General features: G+C 54.5%; 1 protein-coding gene across 5 annotated transcripts; it reads right to left on the bottom strand.

Annotated features, from left to right (window-relative positions):
* Nucleotides 1–2297: 2297 nt before the first annotated feature.
* Nucleotides 2298–23182, bottom strand: LRSAM1 (leucine rich repeat and sterile alpha motif containing 1). Of its 5 annotated transcripts, XM_033518335.1 has the most exons (26): nt 23101–23182; nt 22758–22959; nt 21023–21205; nt 19826–19882; nt 18307–18351; nt 17820–17897; nt 16972–17040; nt 16207–16291; nt 15262–15383; nt 14154–14244; nt 13321–13451; nt 12838–12867; nt 12149–12271; nt 11922–12061; nt 11364–11408; nt 10479–10549; nt 9173–9272; nt 8377–8464; nt 7662–7736; nt 6444–6524; nt 5524–5619; nt 4919–5017; nt 4183–4314; nt 3803–3884; nt 3518–3660; nt 2298–3186 (listed from the first exon to the last, which is right to left on the bottom strand). In XM_033518335.1, exons 2-26 carry the CDS (start codon nt 22758–22760, stop codon nt 3061–3063), a joined length of 2295 nt encoding a protein of 764 aa, XP_033374226.1. In that variant the 5' UTR covers nt 22761–22959; nt 23101–23182; the 3' UTR covers nt 2298–3060. The 5 variants fall into 5 exon arrangements, with proteins under 5 accessions (XP_033374226.1, XP_033374227.1, XP_015500373.1 ...); XM_033518336.1 differs by lacking the exon at nt 6444–6524; XM_015644887.3 differs by lacking the exon at nt 17820–17897.
* Nucleotides 23183–23397: the final 215 nt, after the last annotated feature.

The following is a 23397-nucleotide window of genomic DNA, read 5'->3' as shown; positions in this document are numbered from 1 at the left end:
GCACCAGGCGCAGCCGGGGCTGTGGCGGTCCCCGGGCTCCGGCGGTGGCCCCGGGCCCTCGGGCACGGAGCGTGAGGGCAGCCGGGGCCCGCGGCGAGCAAAGCGCTGCAAATAAGTTAATTTTTAACGAGTCTGATGCCCGGGGGCTCTCGTGCGGGGCAGCCGAGCGTCCTGCGGGCCCCAGGGCTGGATCCAGGCGGGTGCTGAGCCCCGGCCCTGCCCCACCGAGGTGTCCGCGGCCCGACAAGTCCCGGAGCCATCCCCGGCTCCATCCACCGGGCTGGCGCGGGTTGCAGTGGGACGGGAGCCCCGCTCCGCCGTCCGGACCTACTTGAGGAAGACGAGCAGGAAGAAGGTGGAGACGATGAGCACGAGGATGCCGGCGGCGAAGCCGAGGCGCAGGTTCTCCATGGAGGCCAGCGGGGGCTGCGTGTCCAGCAGAAGCCCCCGGCCCAGCAGCCCCAGCACGAAGGCGTGGGGAGCCTCGGAGCCGCGGCGGAGCCCGCAGGGGGACACCGAGCTGCTCACGGCGAACACGGGGCCGTGGGACGAGCACAGCGCGGCCACGGAGCGCGACGAGCCCTGCCCGGGGTCCGGGGGGGCACCGCTCCCGTTCTCCTGCTGCTGCTCCCCAGGCGGGGTCCCCGGGGCCGGGGCCAGCTCGGGCAGCAGCGTCACCATCCTGCAGAAGGGGCAGCTGACGAAGGCCACGCTGGCAGCGGCACAGGCGAGCCTGAGGAGGCAGCGCTGGCACAGCGAGTGGCGGCAGGACAGCTCCTGGGGGCCCCCCCCGGCACCCCAGTACGCCTCGTAGCAGATCCCGCACTCCCCGCCGGGCTCGGGCCCCGCTGCCATCGCGCTCCGCCGGCACCGCCCGGCCCGGCCCGGCCGCTTTTGAAGGCGGGGGGCGGCGATGGCCGAGCCCGGGGAGGGGAGAGGGGCCGGGGAGGGGAGAGGGGCCGGGGCAGCCGCCCCCCCTGAACTTCAGCCTGGCCCCAGGGTGGCCGGCGGGCGCTGGAGCGGCACAGGGAACGCTCCACCTCCACCGCAGAGCTGCTGCCCCTGAAACACCTGCTGCTCTTTCCCTTTTCCCTTTCCAAATCCATCATATTCTTAATCTTTCCCAAGCACAGTTTCTCTCATTGTTTATGTACTTTAGGAGCAGCTGAGCAGTGTGCACAGCACCCGTTTTGCACCAGCCCTGGGGTCTGTTTGTCACCCGCTGCAGGAGGTGGCCCTGGCCACCAGCACGGTCCCCTCGGGGTCCCAGGGATGGACACGGGAGGTTTGTGCCGAGCACAGGGCGGCTGCAGCCCCGGACTGCCCGGGGCTGAGTGGGGCCGAAGGGTGTTTTTTAATTATTGTTTTACTTTCCCCGCAATCTCAGGACCTGCCGGGACTCCTGGGTGATGCTCCAGCTGTTTTGGCTGAGCGGGGCTGTCCCTGCAGCTGGCGGGGCTGGGGTGGCCCTGGCCATGGAGGGCAGCCCAGCACTGCTGACTGCTCTGGCACCTCTTCAGGGCCCTGTCCCCGAGCGAACCTTGCCCCGAGCTCCTGTCACCCATCACCGCCCCCAGCACAGCCCGGCGGTCACCGGCTGGGATGGAGGGCGCTGGGAATGGAGAGGGAGCTGGGATGGGGGCGCAGAGGGGATGGAGGGGGTGTCGGGGCAGCCCTCGGGGGGCTGGATCCCTGCTCCTCACCCTGCCTCAGGTCAGGGCTTCTGACTCCCTCCTCCTCCTCCTCCTCCCCGAGCCCAGGGAGGGGGGACAGGGAGGAGTGAGGGTGTTCCATGACCTTTCCTGCCCTCATTCGGGTACCTCCTCCATCCCGAGCACCAGCTGCTCCTGGTGCAGCCCCTTGCCCCTCCCTGGATAGGACCTGCCTTCTCTAATGTGCAGCAGCAGCAAAACGTGAAAACAGAGGCTGGAAAAACATCCCCAGGATGTTGTTGTCCCCAAGGCACTGGTCCTGGTGCTGTGGCACGTCCCCAGGACATTGGTGGCATGGGCCACCTCCACGAGGTCACACACGTGTCCCACAGGGATGCTCTGCGTGGGGCAGCTCATGTGAGGCAACCCAAGCGCAGGGTCCAAGGTCTCCCCTGCCCGGACATCCCTGGGGCAGCTCCACAACGAGAACACCCTGGGAGAAGGCTCAGAGCCTCAAATTCTTCTGTGTGACAAGAGGATGGTGCCACTGGGACAGCCGGACACGTGGTGGCCCTGTCACTGCTCCACAAGCCTGGCTCTCAGCCACCCCCCCCTGCAGAAGGAAAAGGCAGCAAACAGCCCCAGCAGAAACCAGCTGCAGTTTAATCGCTGTTCCTGGGGAAAGCTGTGGTGGGACCGGACTCGTGGCAGCATTTTTATATTTCAAGCCAAGGGAGAGATAGGAATTGTTATGAATTAATGACAATGGAGAAGTCCCCACACCCCAAAGGCACCGTGGATGTGAGCTGGGCACAGCCCCAGCCCTGGGACAGAGCTGGCCAGTGGCAGCAACACTTTCTGCTCCCTACCTGATTTCTGGATGAGGGACCCCACTGGGCTCTTCTGACCCCTCGAATCCTGGGGGTGCTGCCCTCTCCCCTCCCACAGGAGCAGGATTTGGGGGAGCTCCTGGCTCTGCCCTGCCTGAGGCTGCAGACCCAGACACGCTCCTGTGGGGCTCCAGAGCAGAAGCCCCAGACCTTTGGCATGACAGAGGTGCAAGGCACAGTCAGCACATGAAGAGCAGCACGTCCTGGCCAAATCCTCCCAGGGGAAATTCCCCCACAGGCCCTGCTGGAAGCACTCCCCGTGTCCCTGCTGAGCCAGGGGCCTGTCTGAAACACCTGGGCCAGACAGGAGGAGCCACAGCTGCTCCCAGTTTGTCACCCAGGCAGGGGAAGCTGGGCGGGCAGCATTCACTGAAGGAGCCCCAGCTGGGTGCTGAGGAGCCACCGGGGAGCTGGGAGGATGCTGAGGCTGAGGTGCACGGGCAGGGCAGTGCTGGTTGTGCTGGTGAGGGGATAAGAGGGGAAGGCGCCGGGAGCGGGGCAGTGCCCCCCGGGCCGGCCTAAGCGCTGGGGAAGATGCGGATGCGCTGGGCGATGTCCTGGCGGCACAGGGGACACGAGAGCAGCCGCTCGCAGCAGCCCCGGCAGCAGCAGACGTGGCCACAGGGCAGGAAAATCATCTGGGGCTGGGGGAGACACAAAGAGGGGACACGGAGATTGTCACCGGCCCTCAACACCAGCACGGGGAGAACCAGGGGGGTCCCTGCACCCCCATCTCCATCCCCGCGGGAATGCGGGCCCTGGGACACGGGGAAGGAGGAGATGGGACACGGGGAAGGACACGGGGCTGGGCTGCACTGAGCAGCCTCCATCCCCTCCCTCCATCCCCGCTGTGGGGTCCGGCTGTGCCCGGAGCCGGCGGGATGAGCAGCCGAGCATTGCTGGGGACACAGACCTGGGGATGTGCCGGGTCCCTCCCTCCCTCTGCCCGCAGCCCCGGGCTGTGCCGGCTCTCACCTCCTGCTCCATGCACACAACGCACTCCGATTTCCTCTGGTCCCACGGCAGCGGTGGGGCCGAGGGGGCCGCGGGGCTCGGGGGCTCCTCCAGGGGAGCGCTGGGCTCTGGGGCCGCAGGGACCTCGGTGTCCCCCTGCAGCTCTGCAAACGCAGCCAGGGCTGAGACCCCAGAGCTCTGCCCTCCCCACACACCCACGGGAGGGGTCTGACCCACAGAGCTCCCTGCTCCAGACTCAGGGACCTGCTGTGAGTGTAAAATGGGATAGAAAAGGACTGGGGGTACCTGGGATGGTGGTGGCCCCAGCCAGGATCTCCTGAGCCCGCCTGAGGATGGCACGCTGCAGACCAGCCTCTGCCACACCGAGCTGTGGGGCAAGAGGAGGGTGTTGGCCCCAGAGGGACACTGAAAACTCCTGGGCATTGCTGGCAGGATGTGACCATGCCAAGGAAATCCTCTCTGCCAGGAATTCCCTGGTGCTATTTCCACTACAGAGAGCATCCACAGGGACAGGCAGAGCAGCACGGGCACCTGTCCTTGTGGGGAGGTGACACAGCAGAGCACCAGCAGCACTTTGTCCTGCCAGCCCCACAGACACAGCTGGGCTAGGGACAGGGACAATCCCTGCTGGTGCTGTCCCACACTGTGGCTCTGCTGTCTCGTACCTTTTCCAGGTCACTGGCACTCATGGTGCCGAGCGTTTCCAAGGATATTCGGTGGTGAGCGAAGACTGGCACGTACTGGTGAGCAGAGAGCTCCAGCAGCAGGGTCACCAGCTGCTGCTCCAAACCCTTCTCCTGCAAAATATGGAATGAGCTCCCAGACTGCAGCCCTGAGGCCAGGCAGCAGCAGGGCTGGGGGAGTGCTCATCCCTGTCCTGCTCCAGCTGTGCTGTACCCCAAATGTAACAAAGCCTGGAAGCCCAACAGCTGGAGCAGCTCTGGCCCCTGGTGTTTCATGGGCACAGTTCAAAATGTTGAGGTCTGGGATCACAGAATATCCCAAGCTGGAAGGGACCCCCAGGATCAGCCAGCCCTGCCCAGACCCCCCAACATCCCACCCTGGGCATCCCTGGAGCTCTGGCAGCCTCGGGGCCGTGCCCATTCCCTGGGGAGCCTGGGCAGTGCCAGCAGCCTCTGGGGGAAGAACCTTGCCCTGATCTGCAGCCTGAGCCTGGCCTGGCCCAGCTCCAGCTGTTCCCTGTCCCAGAGCAGAGACTGGAGCTGCCCCTTGGGAGGAGCTGCAGCCCCCAGGGAGCTCCTCTCACACATGGAAAAACCCCTCTGACAATCCTTTGGGATTTGATCTGTGTGTGGGGTCTGTGCCCTGCTCCCAGCCTCAGCTCAGGGGCTGTCCTCGCTCCCCCCAGGGCCACAGAGGGAGCAGGAACAGCAGGAGCACCTGGAGTTTCAGGGAGAGGGGCTTCTGCTTCAGCAGGCGCTGGTACTGGATCAGCCAGTAGTTCTCCTGTTTGGTTTCACTCTTTGCCTCCATTTCCAGCTGAAAGAAAATCTCACTCATTCAGCAGCCCGAGGGAACGTGGCCAGGGGGGTTCAGGGATGGCTGTGCAGGAGGGACCCCCAGCCTGGGCAATGCAGGGCCCTGCCAGAGCATTGTGATGGGGTTTAAACAGGCATTTCTGGCTCCTGCAGGTTGTACATCTCCCTGCTCCCAGCCTGGTCTCCAGAGGCTCAGGAAGAGTCTGGAGATCTTCAGGATTGCAAGACCACAATTCCCATCCCTTGTGCTCATCCTGCTGACCACTGCTTTCCCAGCAGGGTCAGTGATGGTGATGATGGTGCCCATGCTGCTCCAGGGAGTGCTGCTGTGCCCCCCAGGATGACATTAGAACCTCCAGGGGCTGAGCTCTTTGTCTGGACACAGCCCTGCTCTGCTCCCCTTCACTCCCACACTGAGCCATGGACCCTCCCTGCAGCCAACCCAAATGCTCATTGCTCATTTCATCAAAAACCCATCCTCAGCACTTCATGAAGGGCTTCATTTACCAGGATTTGTTGCAGTTCTTCCTCCCTTTGCTTCTTCTCCTTGAGCAGCTGCTGCAGGAGGCAGCCGAGCGCCCGGCGCTGCTCCGTGACCGCCTCCTGCAACAGGAGAGCTCTGGCAGCCACATCCCCACGCTGCTGCCACCCTGTCCCCTTCCCAGCAAAGCCCCTGCCAGTCCCTGTGCCTGTGCAATCCCTGTGCCCCACAGCTTGGATCCTCTCCTAGCAGCTGGTGGGGCAGACCCGAGCTCCTGTCAGCTCTGTGCTGCAGCAGCTCCTCCTCACAGCACCAAAAGGATTCATGGTCCCCCTCCAAGAGTGACACAGAGGAGCTGTGTGAGTCCTGCTAGCACAACCCAAATCTTACACCTGAAGGATCCAGGACAAGGCTGGGAAGTCAGCTTGAAGTCAGCACTTACCACTGCTCTGACTGCCCTGGGTGTTTGTCACTGATTTTGGGCTGACTAAACCTGACCTGACCTGGCACACGCCACAACTGATGCAAAGCATCATAAAACAAAATTTAAAGCCAAGCTGCTTAAGCTAAACTTGGTATTCCTCAATGTGTGACTGCTGATGATGTCAAAACCAAAACACAGCACAATGTAAGAGGACATGCAATGCACAGCAGGCAGGTGTTTTTGGGACAGCCAACAACTGGATTGCAAAATCCTTCCCCACCCAACACAGCTGGAACTGCCCATCCCCATCCCTAGCCCAGAGCAGGGCTGCTCTGTCTCTGTGCTGAAAATGCCTGGGGATGTTCAGGAGCAGCAGTGATGTCCCACATTCCCAGGACACAGAGGGACAGAAGGATCTTCTGACTAAGCATAAAACCATCTGGAAACTGCCAGGAGCAAGGGAAGCAAGAGGAGAAATCCCAGAGCAGAGAGGGTGGGGGGCAGCCCCAGAGCCCCACGTACCTGCAGCGTCTCTGTGTCCAGTTCTTGCCTCTTTAATTCCAGCTGTGTCAGCTGCAATAACTCTGTTTCTATTAATTTAATCTAAACAGAAGATGAAACATTTTTTACTGACACTTAAAAAATTACTTTAATTTGTGCTGTTTTAAAATGAGGTCTGACTGGCAAGGGCAGCACTGCAGAGCACCCAGAGGTTGGGGGGAGCTGCTCGTGCCCTTTGCTGATGTGTGTGCTGAGGGTCCCTCTTCCTTCACCTGAGGAGCTCTGTGCCCCCCTCCAACTGTCTCTCTACTCTGAACACCTCCTGCTCAAGTCTGGAACCTCACTGCAATCAGTTTGTGCACCCAAACCTTTTGCAGCCACTCTGGAATGCAGAGTCAAGGTCCTCCCAGCAGCACAGCTCAAACCTCAGACTCCTGGACAGTGCCCTGGTTTCCAGGTGCTCCAGCAATCCCAGAACAACACCTGAGGCAACTGAGGCACAGAGAGGTGAAGTGAGTTGCCCAAGGTCCCACAGCAAAGCCAAGATGAGAGCCCAGCTCACCCCTCTGCCAGGCCAACTGCTGAGCCCAGGGCTCTGCCCCTGCCCTGCAGCACAGGGTGGGAGGGGTCCCAGGGAGCACTGTGTCAGAAACCAGCAACCCTCCTTGCTGCCTCCACCACTGCTGCCTTCCCACCCTCCTGCATCATCCACTGCCACTTTTCCATCTTCCTGCATCATTCACCACCACTTTCTCCACCAGCTCTTGCTCTTCCCCCGACTGCATCACTGCACCTTCTGTGGAATGGAGCTCAGAAAGGCAGGCTGAGAATGGGAAAGAAAAGGTGAACTTATGGCTCAAGGTGCAGCTCTGATGTGCTGGATGGAGATGCAGTGGACTCATGTGGAAGCAGCAGCCCTGCCAAATGCCTGCAGGAAATCAGAGGTGCAACTGCAGATCACCCCCAGAGCCAGTGCAGGTCTGTCCTCCAGTGCTTCACCCACCAGTGCTGAGCTGATGGAAGGAATGGTGATTCCATCACCTCCAGGAATCTGAAACCTGCTTTGACACTCCCTCCCTCAGAGCTGGGGTGTAACCAACACTGCCCAACTCTGTTCCAGAGCTCTCCATGTTCTCAGACCATGCTCTGTGCTCACAGCACTTCGTTCTTCCTCCCAGGGTCTCATCAAAGCAGGATGAGCTGAGGAACTGGTTGCTCTTTGCTCAGTTGCTGACTCACCTGGTTCCTGATCTGCCTGTGCATAAGATCCTTCTTCACTTGGAGAGCTTCAAAGGCAGTTTTCTGCATCTCAATCTAAGGCACAGGCAAAATCCTGCTTAGTGAGGTGGTTGGTGCAGTTGCTGATGGGCTCAGAAGCTGCTGCCTTGCAGGGACTCGGGTACAAGACCCTGAGTAATGCTCAGTGCAACAGTGTCCTGAAACACAGCTGAGAGCCCAACAGGTAAAGCCCACCCTGGAGACACACAGGGTCTTAATTTCACACAGAGAAATATTAATGTTCTTCAAACCTTCATCTGGAATGCTCTGTATGACCCCACCTCTCCTTCAGCAGCGCTGAGCAGCCAGGCTGTGCTGCAGGGCACAGCTACCCAGCACTTCTGAGAACAAACTCTGAAAATACTTGTCCCAAGTCCCCCAGGAAACCTGCCAAAAGACAGGACTTCTGTCTCAAAATCCCCACTTAATCATCATGGCAGTTTTGCTTCCCATGACCTGTGCTTCTGTCTTTTCTGAAAATTTGCTGTCTAGATAAAAAACATTTTTTTTTTCAACCACCCCAATTAGTTTGTCTGAATAGAAGATATTTTCAAAGTTTAGCATGTAGTGTTAAATAAAATCACTTCTACAAGCAGCCCAGCCACTGCTGCTCCTGTGACCCACTCTGGACCTGCTTTCCCTCAATCCCCCACAAGCAGTTTTCTCCTTTGCCTACCTGCTGCAAGATCTGACTGACAGCTTTGTTCTGATCCAGCTGCTGCCAAGCCAGGATGTGCTGGAACTTCTGATCCATCTCAGCTAGGCTGCAAGGAGATGGATGTGCCACGGAGTTAGTGCTGGGTCTGGGACTCTTGGGGTGAATCAGAGGAAAAGCAGGGAATGGGGAATGCAGGAGGAGGAATTTCTTACTGACCAGGGGGAAGAACTGTGGCACTGCACAGCTGAAGGCCACAAATTTAACACCTCCTTCCCTACACCCAAACCAAACCTGCACCACAGGCTCCTGTGGACCTGCTGAGCAGGTCACAGGCTCACAAGGCTGTTTTTGGTCAGTGCCAGATGTTGCCAGATAAAAATTTTTCATCTTGTTGTAAACAGTGACCCAGGATGCTCCTGGTATGTGCAGCAACACTTGTGTGCATACACAGCATCCTTGAGGCAGGCTGGAAGGTGAGGGGAGGAGCTCTGGGCTACAGCTTGGCACTGAAGTGCCTCAAAAACATGAACACAACTGGTCTAACTCCATCCTCCACGTTTGGCAGAATGTATAAGGCAAAATAAACAGTGCACAAAAGTGACAGCTCCCCCAAAGTGTGATTAATGTATAAATTGTGGTGGTTAGAAGGTGGCTCATTTAAGGGAGTCTGACAGTTTAATTTGCACTGTCCTGTGCTGTTACAGCTGTCCTGCTGCATTCCAACAGCTCCAGGGGTTCCTGGTGCACTTATGGGAATTACACTGCTGGAAAAAGGGGATTTAACAGCAGCACCAGCCCCAGACACCCCCTGCACCTGGAGCAGGCCTGGCTGATGAGGTCCTGCCGACGAGACTCGGAGGTCATCTGGAGGAGCTTGTTCTTGTAGGTCTCAGCCAGCATCTGCTGCATGGCAGCTGGGGACAGAGGGGACAGAGGGGACAGAGGGGCTGTCAGTCCCTGCCTGCATCACCCACCACTGCTGCTGCAATCACTGCAATCAACAGTGGCTCCTCTCTCATTCTCTGGCTCTTGCCATGTCCCTGATTCCAGAGCACACCCACCCACCTGAGACCTGCGGCTCTCTGAGGAAACTCTGCCTGTGCCTGCACCTCTTCAGTGCTCAGAGAAGCTCAGGCACTGCTTACCAACCCTGGGATCACAGAATCTCCTGGGAAGTAGGAAGGGATCCACAGGATCAGCCAGCCCTGCCCAGACCCCCCAACATCCCACCCTGGGCATCCCTGGAGCTCTGGCAGCCTCGGGGCCGTGCCCATTCCCTGGGGAGCCTGGGCAGTGCCAGCAGCCTCTGGGGGAAGAACCTTGCCCTGATCTGCAGCCTGAGCCTCCCTGACACAGCTCCAGCTGTTCCCTGTCCCTGTCCCAGAGCAGAGAGGAATTGGGCTCTGCCAGTTTTAGGGGGACAGCACCTTCTCTTTCCCTAGAAAAACACATCTGGTCATGGTCACCATGAGCAGAAAAGGCTTCCCAGCACCATCCTTATTAACCAGACAGGACTAACAGGGAGCTTGGCTTGTGCCTCATAGAGAACAGGCAGGGAGCTGCAGGTGGAAGCCTTGGATCAGCTGTGGCACATGGGCAGTGCTGTTCCCTGTGCCCATCAGGGAATGTCAGAATGTGTGTGCCAGAGCATCTCTCACGTGGTTCCCACCTACCCAGGGCATCTCCAGAGGAATCAGGTCTTTAGAGAATCACAGAATCATTAAAGTTGGAAAAGACCTTTAAGATCATCAAGTCCAACCATCACCACCACTGTGTTCACCACTAAACCATATCAAGTGTCACATCCATGTGTTTTTCCAACACTTCCAGGGATGGTGACTCCACCACTGCTCTGGGCAGTTTGTGCCAATGCCTGATCACCCTTTCCATGGAAAAAAATTCTAATATCCAACCTAAGCCTTCCCTGGTACAGCCTGAGGTTGTTTCCTCTTGTCCTATCAGAAAGGCTGACCCCCATTTGGATGCACCCTTGTTTCAGGGAGCTGTAGAGAGTGAGAAAGCCCCCCCAGCACCTCTTCTTCTCCAGGCTGAGCCCCCTCAGCTGCTCCTGGTGCTCCAGACCCTTCCCCTCATGTCCCCAAAGAGCTGTCTGGACTTACAGGCCACTTCCCTCCTGCGCAGCTGCTCCGTCTCCTCCTGGGTTATTGCCATCAGTTGTTCCATCCTGATTCTGCCAACGAACAGCAGTTCAGCCACTCCTTCAAAAGAGTCTCTACCCACCCAGCTCAGAGCCTCAACCCTGCCCAGGAAAGCTGGGCTTACCAGAGACACCAAAGCCTCCGTGATTTTTTGGTGAAGAATCTCTAAGTTTTATGGGACACAACATAAAACTTGCTCTAAACCACAGGGACAGTGGTTTTTGACAGGGATTTTTCTGAGAAAGAACATCAACATGTTCTCCCCAAACAGTGCCAGACCCTTCCTTGGCTTTCACCAGGTCAGGAGATGGTGTGGCTGGGGAACAATCTGACAAACAATCATGATGTTCACCCAGCTCACTGGGCCACAGCACAGCTGGCTGAAGGGAGGGGACAGCTCACAGGCAGGGCAGAGCTGGGGACAGTCACTTTTGGTGGCAGAGCTAGCTCAGAGTGTTGGCTAAATGGCAGATTTGCTTCCCACCTACTCCTCCCAGCCTGGACACATTGCTGGAACACCTCCATAACTGCCTTGCTTGCCAGAAGATGGAGGATCTCTGCAGTTCCTTGATATTGGAATACAGAGTTTTGTTCCCAAACTCATTATTTAGGATCACCCAGAGATGAAAAATAGATAAAATCACCCTGTCACTGGGTGTGCCAGACTGGGTAGGACCAGGCACACCGAGTCCAGTGTCTTGTCTCCAACAGTGACCAGAGCCAGCTGCAGGTGTGAGATGAACCTCACCTGACTTAGGGTGGATTCAGACTGGTGACTCTGAAAGGAAGCTCCCAGCCCTCCTCCCAGCTTCTCACCCCTTTTCCAGACAAGTTTGAGAGACTCACCTCTCATTCTCCAAGGACTTCAAAATGTCTGAACTTTGTTTTTGCCTAAAAAAAAAAAAAAAAAGATAAAACAAAGGGTTTTCATCAAGCTGAGTAAAACATCCTGGTGCCCCAGAGGGCAGAATCACAGTGTCACAGAATATCCTGATCATCCAACAAGGATCATCCAACTCCAGGCTCTGCACAGGACAACCCCAAGTGCCTGAGAGAAAATAACTTTGCTGTCATGCACAGCAGAGCAGCTTTCAGCAGCTGGGCACCTCCCATCAGCACCAGCTCACATGGAGACCCAGCAGAGACAGCCAGGGGCACCTTAACATTTGTACCTTCCATGAGGTATTCAAATTTCTTCCACTGCACTGCAAAATCCCAACATCACACATCTATGAAACAGGTTTTTTTAAGATGTAAATTCCATGTGCTTTAAACTGGCAGTCCATGAGCAGCAGCTCCTCTGGACATTGATCCTGACCAGCTCCCAAGCACTCAGGGGTGAAATGAACCACTCAAAACAACATGACAAAAACAAAATCAGAGCAAGACCCTGTGGAACCCCACCTCTGGCTGTCCTCCAGCAGCTTCTGGATGCGGCTGGCAGTGCCCTGCTCTGTGTCCTTCAGCTGCTGCAGCAGCTTCAGCCTCTCCTCCTCCAAATAGCGCTGGTGCTTCGACAGACCCTGCTCCAGCCTCTGCTGCTCCTGCCCAGAGCAGGGGAAACCAGGAGAAGGTGGTGGGTTTGGAGAAGGCAGAGTGTGCCCTGCAAGGGCCCTGCCCAGCACACCCACCTCTCTCACTGTCTGCAGGATCTCATCCTTGTGGCTGTTGAGCTGCTGCACCAGCAGTGCCTGTTCTCGCTGCCCCATGCTCAGCCGCCGCTCGAAGTCCAGCTTCTCCTGCATTTTTCTTTCCTGAGAGGAATAAGAAGATGAAATGACAGGAATGAAAGGAATCTCCTTCCCCAACAAGAACATATTCTGGCAAATAGCTAAAGCAAGGCACAGTAGTCCCTGGCAGAGATGAAGGGAAGCCAAATGACAAACAGGAGGCTTGTCTAGGGGAGGGGAATGTTCTTAGGAACCCAAAAACTGGGAAGCAGAAGCTGCTGCCTTCATAAGTCTTCAAACTCTTTAATGTCATGAAACTGAATTCCCTGGGCATCAACTGATACCAAACCAGCCAATGTAAACATGTGGACCTGTGTAAACATGCCCAAAATGCAGGTTGGGTTCAGCTCCACGTGGCACAGGACTCCCCTGTCTGAAGGAGGCAGCCAAAGCACAGGGGAACTGCAAGGCAGGAGCTTCTGATTATTTCAGAGTGAGCCTTGCACAGGGGAAGAGACAGAGACCAGAGAAACAAAAAGAACAAACTAAAAGTGCAGCCAGATGAGGGGAATGAGAAACAAAATAAGAAGATGGAAAACAAAAACCAGAAGCAGACCCATGCTGCAGAAGAAGCAGTTGCAGATCTTTACCTTCCTCTTCTCATAATCCAGGAATTTGTTCTGAAAAATAAGCAAAATCAGCAGATATTTACTGCCAGAAGTACTTTTTTGTAGATATTATTAATCCACAGTACAACCTCCCCTGAGTGAAGACATCAACCAAAGGCACAGGAACACAGGCCCAAAGTCCAGTCACTCAGGCTTCTCCAGGGACAAAGCCACTGACTCTGCACTTGCCAAAGATCACAGGAATTAGCACAGTTACCACAATTATTGTCTCCCCTTTCCCAGGTTGGGCTGAACATGGCTAGCACTTGTCTGGGAAGCACAAGGTTCATCATGCAGGAGGGAGATGAGCCACCCTTACACACTCTGTGCCTGGCTGCTCCCTTGATCCCAAAAGACACAACTCATGGAGGGGAAGGTGATGAGGGATGATGTGCCAAGTGCTGTGAGATGCTTTGGTGGAGGACAGAGACAAATCCCAAACCCTCTGGTGCAGGGGAGCCTCACCTGCCACTCACTCTCCTCCTCCAGGTACTTCTCCACTGTCCTGTCCACCCCATCCACTGAAGTTCCTCCTCCATCGCTCTCCAGCGTGGGGAGCAGGCACTGTGAGGGAGGGTAGTATGCAATTCCACACTCTGGAAGGCACCAGACACAAAATAAGAACATAAAGGGTTCAAAGACCTCCTTGGCACCGTGGCTGGTGTGTGGGACTGCTTCCAGCTGTGCTCCCTCTGCCCACACACCAAGGAGTGCCTGGCAGGATGGACAAGGAGCTCTGTACACTCCATCCCCACCAGGACAAGGATCTGCTCAGACAGAAACACATCCTGCACACAGCTGCAGGCTTGGTGACATCTGCAGGGCTGCAAATGTTACTGCCCAGACCAAAATAAATTCTGACCATGCCTTGCAAGGCACTTCCCCTGCATAAAACCTCCACCAAAGCTCCCTGTCTGTACCAAATACAGTGTCTACAAACTTACTACAAACTCAAATTTCCTTTGCCATTTGAGTTTTCCATCTGTTTTCATCATTCTCATAACAACCTGCAGGTCCTTCCTCAGAGAAAACAAAGGCAGCAGGGACCTGAGTGACTCCTGAGTTTCTCCTTGTCCCAAGGCAGTGAAAGCTGGACAATGCCTAATCCTCCTACAGGAGAAAATCCAAATAACCACTGACTTCTTATGGTCACTGAGCCAGCCTGAGCCAGCCTCTGATTATTAACAAACCACCCCACAGGTCAGTGTGGCATCAACACCCACCCCAAGCAGAGCCCACACAGTGTCTGTCCTCCAGAAATGCCATCTCTGGGCACAGCCCAGGTGCTCCTGGCTTACCCTTGCAGAGGAACTGCTGGATGGCCTCTGTACCCTCGCTGCAGATGTCAGGGGGTGGGTAGGTCATGGCAGAGGCATCCAGGGTCAGCGTCTCCAAAAGAGAACAGACAGAGCTCCAGGTTATTCTGAATCCAGAGTCCAGCTGCAGTTCTCCTTGCAGCTCTCCAAAATCTTATTTAATGTTACTCTAAATCCTGACATAAAAGCGAGGCTGTATTGAATCCCTGCTGGGTGTTGGGCACCTTTCAGAGGTGACTCCACTGTCCTTTATTTGGAAGCTTCTCCCCTCATGCAGGCACTGGCATTTCATGTTTAGGTACCAGAGGTCAGAGCACTTCTCAGCTACAGACATTCCCTACTCCATGTCAGGGAGCTGGAGCCCTTCAGCACAGAAGTGGGGGTGACACAAGGGCATGGAGAGCAATCCCATAAAGAATGAGGGGAAGAGTCACTTGTTTTGTCCTACTGTGGTCACCAAAAGGACCTAATGCTGCCTTTTGTAGGGAAGGGCATAGCAGGAAGGCCTAGAAAGGAACCACTTTAGCAAACACAGGGGGCAAAGCAGCAGAGATGCCTCAACTCAGGCTGTCCTCATGAGAAGTGAAGCAAAATGTTGTGTGTGGAACAGGAGAACATTTATTCACACCTTCCTGCTGGTGTCTGAGCCAGCCCTGTTGCCTCACACTTGCACCATTTAATACTGACAGGTTTGGCAGGCAGAAGGCAACAAAAATCTTGCTGCTTTCCCCACTCTGAATGTGCACTTCAGGGAGCCATTAATCCACAGAAGCTGATAACGAGCTGGAGATTTACCAGGGTGACAGAGGCACAGTTTGTGCTCTAGCAGGTAAAATCCAGGGGTTCACTCAAGGGGATCACTTTTGTCATGATTAAATGACAAAATTATCAGAATGAAATAGCAAAATGATCAGATTTAATGGTAAAAATGATGAGGAAAGACCAGAGCAAGTACACTGAAGTTATTTTGGACAGTGTGAACAGCTCTGTTACAATCCCCTGCAGCACATCCTGCCAGACCCCACACATTCCCCTCGTGGGCTGGATTTACTCCCAGCTGAGGGAAGCAGGCTGGGAAGGGCTGAGTTACCTGCAGGCTGCGGGCGTGGGCCAGCACCCGGGGCAGCTCCTGCAGCACGTTCCCACTGACATCCAGAGCCTGCAGGCTCCGCAGGCCGCTCACACTCCTGGGCAGCTCCCTCAGCTTGTTCCCTGCAGGGACAGAAAAAGCCAGTTAAAACCATGGAACCTTCCCAAAATGGGAGCCAGCAAGCTCATCTGCTCCAACACCAACCCATAACCACACACATGGCTCACTTCCACGGGGAGGGAGCTGTCCCAGGTCACACAGGGACTCAAAGGGTGTCACTGCCCACCAAGGGCAACTTGGGATCCAAATCTCCTTCTCAGCTGAGGTCACTGCTGCAGGCTGGATCTGTGCTCTTTATCAGGTGAATTATTTGTTACATGGAATGTTCTTCCCTTGGTCTAAGTCCCAGGGATGGGAGGAAAGGGACTGAGTGTGAGATTGGGCTCAGAGCCCAGGTGCTGCAGACAGCAGGCAATGACCTGAGCTGCCCTTCCAAGTTCCTCACCCCCCATTGCTTTCCCTGTTCCACCAACAGCTCCACGTAACTAAATCTCATTTTTCTCCCAGATTTATGATACTGCACAGCTGGAAAATGCCCAGAGTCTGGAAAAGAGGTGTGACCTCAGTGCTTGGGCTGTGCAGACCTGTGGGGATACACAGGTTCACAGGAGCCAGCTCTGGGTGTTAGGGACCCAACTGTAATTTGGTTTATCTGGCTGAGTGCTCTGCTTGCTTTAGTGGAGGGCTTGGGGCTGGCATATTTTCTGTTTAGATCATTTCTCCTGCCTTTCCAACTACTTGAATTCAATCCTTCTTCATGTTCTTCCTCAGCATTCAGAGTGTAAACCATGTGGTGCTTAGCTTGGTTTAAAGGAATAATTGCTAATGCAGCTCAACATGACCAGATAATAAATGTGCTTTACCCAGAGCAATCCCATTCCATACCTTTCACATTGAGGACCTGGAGCTGGGCAAGGTCTCCTATAGATTGTGGAAGGCTTTTTAAAAGATTCTTTTCAAGGTTTAGGACCTAAGGTATTAACAGAAAAGATATTCAAAATATTCATCCAATACTCATGTCTCCTACACATCTGTGCTGCTGGGACTCTCAGGACCAGAAGTACAGCTTGAAATTGGTTGTAGATAACACTTTCAGGGTTAAAAAAGTGTATTTTCCACCAGCCCTGGATAAAGGGCATGCAAACTACCAGGGGCAGCGAGAAACCCTGCTCACCACCAACATCTGGTGCTGGATCCAGATGCAGGAACTGGGAATTGAGGTGTCCAGGGCAGCCCTCCCCAACTCCAGCTCCCACAGGCTGAAGCTAAAGCTGCCCCCTGAGCAGAGACCCTGAGTGTGCCCTTAGACACTGCTCTGGGTTCTCAATGTAACCACACCAGGGAGAACAGCAGAACCTGAATGTCTGGGGAGATAACAGGACTCTGCTTGGCCATGGGACCCACTTGGGCTTCACCAAGCTGGGAGAACATAACCAAGCCTGGTTCTTTCTGCTCTTCTCCTGCTCCTTTCCTCCTTTTTTCCTGCTCTCCCTCTAACCCCTAACAGTCAGGGTGATGTGATGGATCTGATGAAATGGCATCACCACAGAAGCTGTGATTAACTGTAAACCAAAGAGTGTAACCCCAAATCCCTGCTGTCCCCAAACATGTCCTGTACAGACACTTGGGATGCAGCTGCAAATCTTTTACCTGAAGAGCTGTCAGCTGACCAATATCAGCAGGAAGTGATGCCAGCTGGTTGTCATGCAGATCCAGAACCTGGAATGTCACCAAATAAGGTTGGGAACAAAAGTTCATGAATTATCTCACAATGAAAATTACTCTTTTTCCAATGTGACTTTGAAAAGCAGCTCAAGTTTTCCAGGGGACATAGGTACTTCATTCTTGGAGGTCTTCTGGAAATTCAGGTATCAGTAACAAACAAGAGACAAGGGAGAGCAGTGACACTGAGGGAGTTGTCCCACAAAACTGGAGGAGCCAACTGGATAAATCATCCCCTTGGAACCAGGCTGGCAGAGGAATTTCTGCAGGATCAATGAGCTGAACTGCTCCAACAGCAGTGCAGGGAGAGGGTAGGGCTAGACCTGGAGACCTCTCTCCTGCCATGTGGAGCTGCTGAAATGACTCTGCCTCTTGGGGAGTCCCAGCACGATGGTGATACAGCCCTGTCACACCCACCACCAGTTGGCTTCCCATTCCAGTGACCCTCCAGAGCAGGGGAGAAATGGATCTACCCCATAACACACCCAGCTCTGCCTGCCCACCACCACCAGTGAGGCTGCTGAGGAGGAAACTGTGGGATTCTGAAGGGGATAAATGATAAATGATAAATGATGGTGATGCTACACAAACCACTCAGTGTCTGCTGTCAGTCAGTTTTGTGGGAGGTGAACCCACAACAGGCAGGTGTCACACCTTGGTACTGACCCCTGGCAAAGCCAATCAGCCAGAAGGGATTTACTTGGGCTGGTGAGTTTTAATGCAGCTCAAAGCCAAGGATAACAGGCTGCAGTTGAACTGTTAAGAATCACAGTTACCTTTAGAGTTATGAGACTCAGGAGGCTGCAGGACTTTGGAACTAAAGATGTCAGATTATTTGTATGAATAATCAGCACCTGGGGAGGAAAAACCCCATTGACTCATAAACACAAGTGCACATAAACACAGGACAAGCACTTTTGTTGAGATTGAACTGGGGAGGCTGTATAAGAGCTCAGTATCTTATTCACTGTCACATAAAGCATTAAAGTAGGAAATGGACTGTCAGAGAAGGTGAAACATTTTACATGAGATCTAATTTTTTTCTCACATGACAAATATCCCTAGATGGGCTAAGACAGGAACAACCACCTGATCTTTCCTGGCAGAAGTCAACTTTAAAATACACAGACAGGACTGATCTGACTCAAACTGCTCTCTATGTACTATCACACATAAAACAACCACACACAGTCATTTCAAACATGACAATAACAGTTAAGCATATTAATAGAATTATTTATTAATATCTGATTACAACATTACCTTTTTTTGCAAGACCTTGCAAGTTGCAAAGACCCCATAAGGAACCTAAAAACAATTTAAAAATACTCATGTCAGACTTCTCTTTTAAGCAGTTCTACACTGTCCACCTGTAGAATGTGAACAACTTGACTGAAAATAAAAAGTGATGCTTAAAATTACTGGTCCCTGATTTTGGCCCAGTACTTCTCAGGAAGCCTCCATTTAAACAGCTTCCAGTGGCTCTCCATGACACAGCAGTGTCACAGAACAGGCTGAGGCTGAGGCAGGAGTTCAAGCTGTGTGTGATTTACTGAGTTCAGGCAAAAGTTCAGTTTAGTCATCACACAAATGCATTCTGTGGTTTGGCAACCTCATGACCACAGTGCAGTGTGCTGAGAGGGAAATGTGAGCACCAGGCAGGACAGAGTGTCCCTGAGCTGCCAGGAGAGGGGCAGGCAGAACAAGGAGATGCCAGTTCAGCCCCTGCCAGGCACAGCTGGGCACTGTGACCTTCCCTGCAGCACAGCAGCAGCCAGACTCCTGTCCATGGTTAACTGTAAAACCAAACTGATGTCTCACTTCATTGATTGAAACAACCATGAAAATGAAACAGCAAGACAGTTTTAAGGTCCAAAAGGAGCCTCTGGGCATCCCAGATGAGCTGTGGCCCTGAGTGGATGCTCTGTCTGCCACCCTGCCACACCCTGGCTGTCCCACACAGCCTGCAAGCCCACACACAACCTGCTGTTGGCTCCTGAGCTTGGAACAAAACATCCCAAAATCTCAGCAAAGCCATTCCACACTGCACAGCAGGCAGCTCTCCTCTCCAGGATGATGTCAAATCTCCCCATCTTGCTTGGCAAGGGCATCCTGTATTCAGGATCAACATTTTAGAAGCATGAGACAGGGAATAAAAATAAAAAGTGAGATAGAAATGGGTTTCTGCCTGAGGCTGGCCTGGTTGCCAGCAGGAAAAGCTGTGTCTTGGTGTCTGGCACTCTGTCACTGCCTGCCCACACACCAGCAGACAGATTGTTTCTCATTTAGTTGGCTGCCATAAAAAAGAAGCCAAGCTGGGACTGAGCCTTCCATCCTTAAGCAGCAACTTGGGAGCAGGACCTGGATTTTCACTTACACAGGAAAACAACCATGGGTGGCAGACTGTGTAGCTCTAAGATTAGAAATACTCAGCCTTTGGCAAATCAGTTCCCTCAGGACCAGCAAAATTAAGCCATGAGGTCCCAAACTAGGGTCAAATAAGGTACTGGTGAAGGGTATGAGACCACTCTGCCCTTCTAAAGGATTCCCAGGACAGAAATGGTGTTGAAGAATGAGACAGGACAGGCAAACTCCCACCAAAAAAAAAAAGGGAAGAAGCTCCCAGCTGAAAGCCAGAGTTCAGGAGATAGAGGAAAAGGTGAACCAGCAACAATTTCTGTCTCAAGGTTCACAGGCATGAGAGTAAATCTGACAGTTGGTACCAAGAAGCAGAGTGAGAATCAGAGCTGTGTGTGGAGACTGGAAGTTGTAGGGGACATACCTCTGAGAGCTCACATCTGGATATGTCAAGGGTGTCATCAGCACCAGCTTCTTTTGCCTGGAGAGGGAAGAAACACATCCAGAGAATCAGAAATACATCACCTTGTGTTGCATCTTACCCAGAGAGTTTGTGGACTCCCCATCCCTGGGAGGGCCCAAGGCCAGGCTGGACAGGGCTTGGGCCACCCTGGGACAGTGGGAAAGTGTCCCTGCCCATGGCAGGGGTGGCACTGGATGGGCTTTAAGGTCCCTTCCAACCAAACCAGTCTGGGATTCTGTGGTTCTGTTCCAAAGTATTTTCCATGTTCAAATCAAGTCCATCCAATGCAGCTTCTAGCAGTGATGAACCTGGACAGACACCACTAACCCATGTCCCCAAGTGCCACATCTACACATCTCTGGGTCACTTCCAGGGATGGTGACCCCATCACTGTCCTGGGCAGTCTGTTGCAATGTCTGACAATGCCTTTCAAGAAAAAAAACAGTCCAAATATTCACCCTGAGCCTCCCCTGGTCCAGCCTGAGGCCGTTCCCTCTCCTCCTGTCCCTGTTCCCTGGGAGCAGAGCCCGACCCCCCCTGCTGTCCCCTCCTGGCAGGGACCTCTACAGAGCCAGAAATTCCCCCTGAGCCTCCTTTTCTCCAGGCTGAGCTCCTTTGCCAGCTCCCTCAGCCTCTCCTCATCCCTTCCCCAGGAGATTCCCTGTGCCAGAGCATCCTGGTGAAATCCAGGAAAACAAACAGCAACATCTAACAAGTTAGATCTACCAGAGTGACAGGAAGATCAGAACAATGGGAAGCAAAAGAGAGGGACAAGGCAAGATATGATGGGAAGTCACAGGTTCCCTGGAAGGAAAAACATACTGGGAGATCTCTAAGGGCAAAGGGGCATGGAGGAGAGAGGAGAGCTGGGGTCCCAGCTGCAGGCTGGCAGGAGGTGGGGTGGGGTGGAGGATGCCCCATGGAACCACACAGAGAGGGATGGAAGTGGCATGAAGGGGATGTGGGGGTGGAAGGGCAAAGGCAGACAGGGAGGCAGGAACTCCCTGAAGTTCATCAGGGAGAAAACCTGCTGTCTTGGTGGGATCAGAACACGACTGCTGGTCATGGAACATGGCTACTGGTCATGCAGGGGATGTACCAAACCACCTGGAGCCAGGAGCAGGCATGGAGAACAGGAATGACCCTGGCAGTGCTTACCAGGCACATCTGGTACTCAAAGCGCTTGCGAGCATCATCGCTGGGTTTCTTCTTCCTGGAGAAGAGAGGCATCTTCAGTCCTGACTCTGGCTCTGTCCAGGGGCAGGGATGGTCAGTGCAGAGAAAGGCTGAGGGATCCTGGGCTCTGTGTTTGCTGGGGAGCCTGGGCTGCAGAACTGGGACCTGGGTGGGGTGGGGGAATAAAAAGAAAATAATTGAGTCAGCAAATGTCTTTGTTTAGCTGGATCACACAGGTTCCAGCACAGGGAAGTCCAGACATGAGGCACTCAAGCCCTGCTGTGGTCTGAGCTGTGCTGTGGTTGGTTGTCTGGGTCAGCCCTAGGATAGGCACAGGGAAAGGCTGCTGAGAGATGTCACCAGGTGACACAAATGGGCAATGCAGAAAGAGCCTGAGCTGGGGCTGCAGGTGAACAGGGGGACCTGACCCAGGGATCTGGCTTGGACATAAGACTGGGAGAAGATGAGAGAAGGACAGGAGTGCAAAATTTCTGCCTCTTTAACCAGTTCAGATTATTGCAATGCTGCTCACACCCAGCTCCCAGGAGGGGAGAGCCAGAACTCAGAGGGTTGAGCAGGAAGGGAAGTTGACTGTAAGGGAAATGCAGCAATCAAGGGCAAGACATGAGAGGCACAAACAAAAGATTTAAAGATGAGAAAGCAGAAGGAATAAGACACTGCCTGCAATAAGATATCCTTGAACTGATGGCCATGTTCAACTCTGCTGAACATTCCTGCATCCCCTTGCCCCACCTCACCTTTCCCTATTCCAGCTGTTATCTCCTTGGTGATGGGGATAGTGGGAAATCATCAGTTTTCACCCAAGAAAATGGATAAAGACATGAAGACTGAAGGGCAGACAGTGAACAGGAAAAGAAGTGTACCAGGCATCAGAAGATGAAGGATCAGAGATTTGTTAAATGAACAGCTTTTAAAAGTGGAAATTTGCTTTAGTGAAGACACATCAAACTCAGCAGCCAGGAGTGAGGAAGGTCCTTGGCATGTGACCATTACATGAAGTAATTTTTATTTATTTTTATTTATTGAATTACTGAAAGAACTGCCTGTAAGTGCCCTGGGCCAGCACCCATGGACACCAAATCCTGATCCCTGATCAGGCACCAGCTCTGCCTGAGGAGCAGCCACACACTCAGGGTGGAGAAAGGCACAGGAATGTTCTCTGGGTGTTTCCCAGTCTGCAGCTGTTGGCATAATGACAGCAAAATAAAACCAAACGTTTCATTTTACTAACAACTGTAATTAAAATGCAGCAACACAGCTCTGGAAGAAGCCAATTTTCAAAGAATTCTGAACACCATAAATCCTTCTGGGCACTGCAAGGAGACAAGGTGAGTGTGTGGAAAGAAGAGATTTTTTTATTTAGTCTGGGAAAACAGACTCAGGAGCAGTGAGCCAGGCTCTGGATCTGGGTGGGCTCCTGAAGATGCTGCCTGGCCCTGGGGGGCAGAGGGGTCAGCAGACACCCACAGGCGGCTCTGGCTCTGTCAGCAGCCGGCCCTGCAGGCTCTGGGGTGGGCACAGAGGAGGTGACAGCTGAACTCTGGAACTCGCTGTCCTGCATTGCTCGCTCTCTGTGCTGGACGCTGCCAGCCCTGCACCAGCCCGAGCCTGCCCGGGGCCTCCCCTGGCAATGCCTGCAACAAATCTCTGGTCTTCAGCAGCGCAGCTCTGCCTCTCAGCCCTTCCTCTCCCTCACCATCACTATTCCCTTCTTCGTCTTCTCTCTGCGGGTCCCCGCAGGGTCCCCTTCCCAGGGTCACACAGCTTCCGAGCTCCTCGTCTTCTTTACCTCTCCCTCATGCAGAACAGCGCCGTTCTGTGCCCGAGGGCCCAGAGCCTCGGAAGGATGAAGGACTGAGTCGGTATTAGCTCGCAGCCCTCGGGCACCGGCCCGATACCTGGGGAGAGCAGCGACAGTGAGCGAGGGCAGCCCTGCTCCCGAGCCCTTCCGAGGAGCACCCTTGAGGCGCGGTGCCCGGTGCCAACCCGCGGCAGCCCCGGTGTCCCACAGCGAGTCCCTCCCGCCCAGCCCCACTCACCGCTCGGCGCCGCCATCGCTGCCTCCTCGCCGGCTCACGTGATCAGCGGCACAGCGAGAGGAGCGGCCGGAGCGGCCCCGCCCCGCCCTCAGCGCTGAGCCCGCCGCGCTGTGCGCCCTCTGGCGGCTGGAGGACCGCACAGCGCTCCTCCGGGATGGACCGGGGACATCCCCCGGGAATCACCGGCTCCAAATCGCCTCCGATCCCCCGGGAATCACCGGCTCCAAATCGCCTCCGATCCCCCGGGAATCACCGGCTCCAAATCGCCTCCGATCCCCCGGGAATCACCGGCTCCAA

The sequence above is a fragment of the Parus major genome, chromosome 17 (genome assembly GCF_001522545.3).
Source record: "Parus major isolate Abel chromosome 17, Parus_major1.1, whole genome shotgun sequence".
Classification (NCBI taxonomy): domain Eukaryota; kingdom Metazoa; phylum Chordata; class Aves; order Passeriformes; family Paridae; genus Parus; species Parus major.
Note: the sequence above shows the minus strand (reverse complement) of the source record. Positions and strands in the feature narration are given on the sequence as shown.